General features: G+C 39.2%; 1 protein-coding gene across 1 annotated transcript; it reads left to right on the plus strand.

Moving 5' to 3' along the window:
• The first annotated feature begins 7,961 nt into the window (after positions 1-7,961).
• Positions 7,962-8,375, plus strand: LOC110889189. Its single transcript, XM_022136699.1, has one exon. The coding sequence runs from the start codon at positions 7,962-7,964 to the stop codon at positions 8,373-8,375; it is 414 nt and encodes a 137-aa protein (XP_021992391.1).
• The last annotated feature ends 1,616 nt before the right edge of the window (positions 8,376-9,991 follow it).

Raw genomic sequence — 9,991 nt, forward strand, 5'->3', positions numbered from 1 at the left:
ATCAAGTCATAAACAGACTTGTGTACAGATATAATCTGTAGATATTTCTTTACTAGGCAGGGAGTTATAAACCACAACTGCCACTATATGACATAGTCATAACCCGAAGGTATCAAGTCATTAATAGACTTGTATACAGATAAAAATCTGTAGATAATTTTTAAAAAGTGGCTTGTGTGATTTTACAGATCACGCTTGGCCAGGAATGTTAACATGTTTTCAGATGTTAACAGGGAGTTGAATCCTTTCAACCAGGTTTTACCATCAGGGCCAGGCCTGTTAATAAGGCATTCAAGCTAGGTTATACCTTACTAAGATTCTTATAAAATGGCAAATCAAATAAAAATTGATATTTTCCATTATTTTAATATTATTCATGCATATAAATAAAATGAGAAATTCAAAATAACCATTTCAAATTTCAAATAAAATACCAGTACATATTTGCCCTAAACGGGACTTTGAAATAACATGGATAACATGAATAGCATGCCCGCGCAGGGGCTAAACAAGTAACAACAATAACAAAATAAAATAAAGCAAACCCACGCAGGGGTCGACAGAACAGCATACCCACGCAGGGGTAGAGTAAGATAGATATACCCACGCAGGGGTAGAATACAAGGATAGATGTCCACGCAGGGACATGAGTACATGAGACAAAAATCGAAGGATTCAATGATCCCTCTTGCTCTTACCCTTGAGCAGGTCAAACACCTTCTTGAACATGCCACTGGTGCGACGGCGATCAGCTCGCATCTCGTGTTGAAACTCACGTCGCATGCTATCAATCCCATGCAGGATTTCCTGAACCTGCGGCGGCGACATCATAGGCGCCGGTGGCGGTGGCTGGTACTGCTGCGGCGGCTGGTACGGCTGCGGCTGCGGTGGCTGCTGGTAACCCGGAGGGTAACCAAAAGTAGACTGCCCAGCAGTCCAAGTGTCTCCCAATGGACCACTAGGTGGGAGTGAGCTGTAGTTCACAGCTTGCCAATAAGGGTCTCCCGTGTAATCATAACCCTGAGGGAAAACATGCTCGAACGGGTTAAACTGAGCTGCACTAGCGTAAGCCGGAATCGGCTCTCCAAAGTTCTGCGGCGGCAGAGGCGGGATCGGTACAGAAGTAACCTCCGATACGGGATGCTGAGACTCCCCTGTCTCGGACTCCCCGGGAAGAGACGTGTAGCGGCTGCTACCAACATGTGGAGGGGTGCCTATGCGAATCCCTCCGCGCGTAGACATGCGCGCATTCCTCCTAGGCCTCTGAGGCGGAGGAGGTAAAACTGGTGGCGGCGGTGGTGACGGAGTGATCACGTCACGCCACAGGGCCTCAGATAGGTCCTGCTGTAGAGGCGGCTGCTGCTGGAGCTGCTGCTGCGAGTGGTGCTGCGAGTGCACCGGCGAAACCTGGTGAGACTGGAGCATCGGAGAGTTGTGGCTGGGGGTGAAATACCAATCATGCTGCTTAAACCTCTCCTGAAAGCTGTCCCCACCATTGTAGGGTGATCCCCTAAATGGCGACCCATCCGATATCTCAATCGGATGGTTAGGCGTACCTGACGGTGGTAACGAGGGGTCCGTATCCTCGTCGACGTCCATCTCGTGACCACCAGAAAAGTGGTCCTCCGGTCCGAGTGGGTTATGACCCACTGGCTCATCCACAAAAGCATTAGGGTTATACAAACCCTGGTAGACTGGCGCTGGATACTGGTGCGGTGACTGATGCAATGGTATGTAGGATCCATGCGAACCATGGGGCCCATTCTCCGAGTGGGGCCCAAACGAGTGGGGTAAAGACGGTGAAGTGCTGGCGGACACCGAGTGTCTAGCAGGCTCGGCGAAATACCTCCAAAGGTCGTTGGCGGCTGTGTTGTGCGTGGCGGATGGTGCTCGCCTATGTGAGGGCCCTGCCTCATGGTCGTGAGACGTAGCAAATCCTCCTCGACCTCTCATCCGTGGCGGCATAGTGATCCTGTCAAAAGTCAAACAAGTTGCACAACAAATATATAAGACAAAGCAAAATAATAAACATAAATTAAACGAAAAGTTGAACATTTCCTAAGTTCTTTGTCTAGACTCGAAAATCGAGGAATGTGCAATTGTGTAACTGAGATTAAACACATTAGGATAGTGTTTAATTCACTCAGCGTTGGCTCTGATACCAACCTGTCACACCCCGATTTCCACGTGTCACCGGTGGGCCCGGTGTGGGGTACAGTGACGTAGTTGGCATCGTCATAGACAATCAACACAATATAATAATGCACAGCGGAAGCAGAATAGAAACATTTCAACTTTAAATAAAGTGCAATGATAAATATCACAGTAGTTGAAATGGATCCACAGGCGGATCAAATAAAATAAGATAAAAATAGTTCAACAGATATAATGTCGTCCGAGCTTGCGAGACTATAGTGGACGCTCTTAGGAAACAACCAGCCTATTTCCGTATAGTACCTGCACTTAACCTTTTGGGAAAAATACGTCAGTTTACACTGGTAAATACAAATCGACTGACTCATTTTGAAAATGATTGAAAATTTATTTAAATGCACAAGGCATAAATATTTTTTTATTAACTTGGGATAATTATATAATATAAACTTGTGAACGAATTACATGCACTCGTATCTTTGGTGGCCCGGGATCTACTGTCCGGGCTAAAGATTAAATGACACACCACATTAAAGAGTTATAGACGCCGAGTGTACGCCTACACCCCGTGCTCTGGTCGTGGCCATCTCGTAAGATAATGCCAAGGATATCCGGGACACGGTCAATAACCCCCCAAAGCCTAAAGTAAGACAAGACTGTTTAAACGAAGTCGCACAAGCTATTCAAGACTGTACACCTATAAGGCGCAGGACTTGTGCGCTCGATCAAGCGGTATTTTAAATACCGTACCCCAAGCCCGTATAGGGAAAATAAGTCAAAATGTATTTACCTGAGCAAGTATAAGTCACAAATGATAAGTGTTGGTAGCTTTTACCGGGCTTCCTAATCTGGAACAAAGGTTTATAATTAACCTATTAGATTCCTAACGGCCTTTTATTTAAGCTTAAGCTTTGACCGGTTAGTTTTAGGAATGATACGGTTTACGCACGATTAAGCGAAAGACCGGATAGAATGTGATTTAGACCCGACAAGTTTGAATACTTGTATAATATGGGTATACTAAATACATTCTGGATTTTGAAATAAAAATGATATCGTTTGACCCGTTTCGGTCAATTTACGCAAACTAGTTACGTAAACCGAACCGAACGCGAAAAGGGCGATACGGGTAGACCAAAAGATTCAAATGCAAGTTCCCTGAGATAATATGCTTAAAATATGATATTATATCAGTAAGTTATGTTCTATATTGCCCGGAATACTTTTAAACTCAATTTATGCCTTAGAAGGGCATTTTGGTCTTTTTAAAAGATTATAAAAGGGTAAAATTAGAAATCTGAGTTTCGGGTCTGGTTCATACAGTAAATATACTTAATATAACATATTATATCAGTAGGGTATGACCCATATACCAAATTTATCATTTAAAACCAAACTATGCACCGTAGGGGTATTTTAGTAATTTCACAAGGGCTAAAAGTGCCAAAACTGGAAATCTGAGTTCATATACTTATACTTACTGTTTTTATATGAAAATAAGCTAAACACATCAGTAGGTATAGGTCTTATATGTTTAAAACAAGTATAACGCTTACTATGCGCTTAAAATGCTAAATATGCGATTTAAGGGCGTTTTCGGGTTTTCAAAATAAATCTGAGATTTTTATATTTCCAGAATACTTAAAATAATTTATTCATCATATAAAATCAGTAGAAAAAGGTTTCGGGTCAAAAGGATGTGTAAAACTCATTTTATGGCTAAAACGGTCAAAACCGACATAAGCCGAAATGACTAGGCGATCTAGGATCCGTTCAGCCAAAAATCAATTAAAAATCATCAAAATTCCCAGAATATTATAATACATCAGTTGGTAAAAAGTTTCGTGTCAAAACGTGGCCAGAAATGGGTTCTACGCGAAAAGGACCGTTTATGTAACTTTAGAATATAGTTTTACGCTAATGGCCATAACTCACAATCTGGACCACCAACTGATCCGAAATTTTCGGTGCAAGTTCATATATTAGAAATAAAGATTTCTATCCTTTCATTTTTCCAAAAATCACGTTTTATATCAAAAAGGGCAAAATAGTCAACTTTATGCATAAATCGGAAACATGCATTCGAATAGGCTAAGCATAGACTCAATCAAAGAAAATTCCAGAAGGTTTAACTAAAATAAAAATAGTCAAAAATACTTTCCAATACAGATCTCGAACATGCATGTACGAATCCGAATCGATAGTCTACGAAATAATCGTTTTACAAGACTTTCGGTTCCGATTCGTGTCTATACTATAGATTGTCGAGTTGATGATGATTAAAACACATTCTTATATGTATTACAAGTTATTTATGATGATCAATCAGATTGCATGTCTAATATATTAACATTCAAGCTTATTTTTGCGAAAATCAATTCTGTTGACTTTTTAGAAACAGGTTTGACTCGACATTTAGCATGCATGTAGTGGGAATCAGAGAGTACCCTTTAGAGGGTTTGTTTCCCACATAAATACCAATCTATAACAAGTTTCAATTCGAGAAATGACTGAAAGAAATCCGTTTAATCAGAAAGTCAAAGCTTATGAACAGCCAGTTTGACTTTTAGCAATAATCAAAGTAATAACGGATTAGAGAACGAATTGAAAGCTTACAAAGGTCCTAAAGATGTTTAGTGAGCACTAGAATTCGTCCTTGATGATCAGATTTACTCCAGAAAGCTTGAGAGAGTTCTTGAATGTAGAGAGCTCCTTGTTCACAACTTCAAGTGCCAAGAATAATGATGTTTGATCTGATTTATGGTGTAATCAGGTGGTTGGAGTAGGCTATTGTTGATGTAGGCATGCAAGGGCACGTATTGGAGCATTTGGGAGGCAAGACCAGCTGTTTACAACTCAATTTCGGACCCAAATCAACCCCAAATACGATTTCTGTCGCTGGCAGACCCACGTGGCCCGCTTGGGCTTTACCAGGCGGGTCGCCTGACCCCTGGTTCAGCCAAACAAGTTTCAGTTTTGGCAGAAATGGTCCCTGAGCTTGTACGCGATGTTTCGGCTACTTTTCTCGACCCGTAAACCCCCAAACTTGGTTTTTAAGAACCTTAGGATTTTTACCAACATGGAAATGTCCTCGGAACATTTTGCGCTCAACCGAAAAGCCTTGAAATTCGACGTTGACGCTTTTAGTCCTTCAAGTACGGTTTTGGCCATAACTTTCTCATACGTTGACGAAACTTCATGAAATTTTTACCACATATTCTAGTGAGTATATTTTAGCTTTACAAAGCTTCGGGTCTGCCAAAAGTTCACTCAGAGGTATAACTTAAACATGTTGACACTTTTGGCCCCTATAGTTTGCAATACTTCACTTTTGTGCAATTTCCGCGTCGTATGATCCATGAACCACCCGTTAAAGGTTATAAACATTATGTAGGGTTATCATAGAGCCTATTTATCCATTGTTGACACTTTGGACCCTTACGTTCCATAGTTTTCACTGTTTGTCACTTTTAGTCCCTCTAAAGTATGTTTTCACATAACGGAACCTTATGACACGTGTCAAGACATTATTGGACGAAATTTTTCGAGGTGTTACACGAACTGTTCGTATTTCCGTTCCCATTATTCTGATTTCTGTGTTCCTTGTCATTAATTCTGTCGGGCAAGCTTGGACCCGTAAAACCACAGAAATATCAGTGTCGAGATAAGTGTACGAACAAAATACGCTTTCTGTTTATTTTACTTATTACTTTCATAATATAACAAGTATTTAAATTCTATAACTTAAGCCTCCAACTCCGACTCACACCTTCGTTTGCCTTGTAGGGTAACCTCGGTGTTCCTGTACTAATTTCACAATCCCTTTGCTCACCGGGTAGAATAACTTCGGTGTTCATGTACTACGTCCACCTACTCCTGCCAAAATTACGCTCATAGAATCACTACTGAAGATTTAGCAAAACCGTGAGTATACTCGCATTCCCTTTTTCACTTTCACACTTTGGGTGCAATATGTTAACTTATAAACCTACACAGTTACACTTAGACTTTTATACAAAATGCACGAACAATCCAATACATGCATGCATACATTATACTTGATAATTTAATCTGGGTTTGTACGTTTTATGTTGAACTTGTCATTAACTTTCGTACGAGCCTACCCTTAACATGTATAGCGCTATAGGAGTAACGCACCGCCTGTGAACGTTAGGTCATGTTAAGATTCTTTTACTTGTGTTAAACCTTGGGTTGACTTGTTTGTTCACATGCCAGTTTAATTTAATCTTGAATAACTAGTTTGCCATGTGGATTCGTTAAAACTTTTACTACTATGCTATGTATCAAAACTTGTATACTCGCCAATACGTTTGTATTGAACCATGTATTTTTAAACATGTTGCAAGATGATGCTGATGAACTTAAAATTGGGTGTAGCAATGATTGCCTTAGATACACTTCTAGAAATCTTAGATTTAAATTGTTGTATCAAATTTTGTACTATGTTATGTTGTATTTGCTTCGTTGTACGTGAACATGTTGTATTTGAAATTCCATGTATTGTAACATGACAAGTTTTATGCAATGAAATCAGATTACTTAAATTATTGTCACTTTTAGTGTTATGTTGCAATGAACAATCTATTTCGTCTCACTCTGATATTTCCGCCATCGGTTGGGGTATGATAGTATTCACACTTTTTGGTGCAATATATATTACCATATTAAAATTCACACAAACACACATATACAAATACATTATTCATACAAACGAATCCAATATACATGCTTTATATGTTTATACTTTAGGAAGACATGCATGCTAGAAGCCTTTCTTGCACTATACTTTGTCATTAACTTCGTACAACCCTATCTTAACATGTATAGCGCTATAGGAGTAGCACACCGCCCTTGTTGGGGTGATGTGTGATTTTTGTAACTATTTTTTATGACCAAGTTTTAAAAAGTGGGACTCACTAACTACACACACAACGACAAGTGAACCGGATGTGAAAGGAGTACAGCAACAAGACCGAGTATCGAACCGTGGACTCTAGACTGGAACCCTTTAATAATTAACACTAATCACAATTCTAGCCTTAAATTGATTTTAAGAATTTGGTTTTTATTTTAGAATTAATTAACTAATACTTTAACTAAATATACTAACTTAACGGAACTAACGAACACGAAGGAAACTAAGACTGTGAAGTTAACCAAGAGAGATGAACAAACCACTTAGGCGGGAATCACTAATGACACGTGAAGACAATTATCTGACAAATGACTTAGGTTTCGGTTTCTAACTAATCACTCTCTTGTGAAAGAGAATAAATCCTATAATAATTAGGTAAAAAGGAAAGTGATCCACTAACTCAAGAACCTAAAAACCGACCAATGAAAACAACCAAAACATGTGATGGAGTGCTATGAGGAGACAAACCTAATTAAAGGTCCTAAATCCCATAAATATTAGATTGTAAAGACTACTCTTAACCAACCCTCTAGATTTGAAGCAAGCTATAAGATGATACACCAAAATCCTAGGGCTGACTGACACACGAATAAGCAGACGAACTCCAAGTTATCGGGTGCTCAGAACTACCAAACAATGCACAAAATTCCCTAGTAACTTCTAATTACCTTTCGAATCAAAGAAGACGGGTGCACACTAATGTCTAGCCTATTTTAAATTGATTTTATGTTATAAATTGTTACCAAGTTCAAACAATTAGATTAAGAATCGCGCATAAACAACCTAAAAGCGAGTTTTAACACAAATAGTGGTGAATTATTCCTACGATATCGAACGCAAGGAACGGCAGGAATGTCTAGAAGCTATCAACATGGTGAGATTGTCAAATAATAAGGACTCATGGATTTGGAACATTGACAGAGAGGACGAATTTTCGGTAAACTCGGTAAAAAAGGCGCTAATATCGGATAGGGGAAGTAGTCATCTCCCTAATTTCGAATGGTGCAAAGGGGTTCCTATCAAATACAATATTATGGCTTGGAGAGGTAACATGGATCGTCTTGCTACAAGAATTAACCTGAGAAGGAACGTGGATATAACATCGGTTATGTGTCCTTTCTGCGATGAGTATGAGGAGTCGGTGGATCATTTATTTACGGCATGTTCGGTGGCGATTCGAGTATGGGCGGCTATCAGCACATGGTGCAACATTCCCCCAATATTTGCTTTCGATTTCAAAGATTTGATGGATATCCATAATTCTAATCAAGAAGGAAAAAAATGAAGAAGATTTTACGGGGATTGGTTATTATCTCATGTTGGTGTATATGGAAGTCAAGAAATGATTTGGTGTTCAATCAGATCAGGAGAAGCTCTCAAGAGAATTTGATAGATATTAAAACGAGAGGTTTTGGATGGTTAAAAAATAGATCGTCATGTAAATATATATGTTGGAAGGAGTGGTGTAAATTTCCTATGTATATGTTGTAATTCTGTCCTTTGCCTGTTTGGGTCGGAGATTCTGTTTTGTATTGGCCTTTTGCCCGTTTGGGTCGGAGGTTTGTTTTAATGAAGTTTTATTTTCAAAAAAAAAAAAAAAAAAAAAAAAAAAACTTATTCCTACCAAAAGCATCAATCTCATCAACCAAATCAATAAATTTAGCGAAACAATAACATACACAATCAATTCTAGCAATAACTTATAACTAATTTACTCCACAACGTTGTCAAAATCAAGTAGTTAAAATAAATATCAAACATGCGTCAATAGTCAATAGATCATCCAAACCTAAGCAGTTTTAAAAGTTTTATCCTCTAAACATTGTATCAGATTCGAACAAAATCTAAAAAACAAAAAAATGTTGTTCATAATTGTTTAAAAGATAAAAATAATCGAAAATATACGTGTTGCAATATTCAATCACGAACCACGCTCTTCGATCTTTGAATCCCAAAACTGCTGCTGTCGTACTCCTCTTAAACTTTCGTATATTGTTGCAGCCGTTTTTTCTCCCCTTCGTAGGTCTTTTTTTACGTGTATGATGTCCCTTTCCTTTCTTACGGATTACCATGCCTTATGTATAGTATAACAATTTGAAATCCAAAACAACTCGGGCCCATTATCATCGCAATATCAAGAAAATAAAGTGGGCCTGTTAAACTAACTACACAAATCCATATGGCCAGGTATCCAATTCCACGTGCATAATTAGACCAATAAAAAGGACAAGTCTGTCAATCAATGATCTCTAGATCAAGTAATGGAGGGCTTGTATTTCTTTTGTGAGATGCAGGATCGACTCCCACTTGGTGCAGAGTGAGACACTGGTGGACAATGATAGGAGACCCAGGGAAACCTGGGTTGGATCCTTGAGCCAAACGGGTTTTACCGGTAATTTCACTGTCGTGCCTACGGGCGGGTGGGTTACCGGGTTTTTCTCGAAATTGGTGATGGACTCGGGTTATTCTCGGAGTACTCCGTTTGTTCAGTGGGTGCTCCAAGAGTGCTCGGGATTGAGTTTGTTGGCCGTTAAAAAAAAAAAAAAAGCGGTGGCAATTTGTTGGAATTGGCAATGGCATAATGGTAATTTCTAAAACCTTTTATTCCTTGCATTTCGTCTTATATATGTCCTCTTTATTTGTACTCAACAAACCCATTCCTTTGTCTATGCTCAATGAACTCTAGTTTAAGTAGTAGGAGGAATTGAGTTCTTTTTTGAAGACTCAAGTTTAATTCTTATTTGGTGCAAAAAATGAGTGAGATACTGGTGGATAGTGATAAAAGACTCATGGAAACCTAGGTTCGATCCTTGAGTCAAACGAGTTTTACTAGTAATTTACCGTCATACATATGGGCGGGTGGGTTATCGGGTTTTCCCCGGAATTGGTGGTGGACCACTC

The sequence above is a fragment of the Helianthus annuus genome, chromosome 2 (genome assembly GCF_002127325.2).
Source record: "Helianthus annuus cultivar XRQ/B chromosome 2, HanXRQr2.0-SUNRISE, whole genome shotgun sequence".
In the NCBI taxonomy this organism is placed as follows: Eukaryota; Viridiplantae; Streptophyta; class Magnoliopsida; order Asterales; family Asteraceae; genus Helianthus; species Helianthus annuus.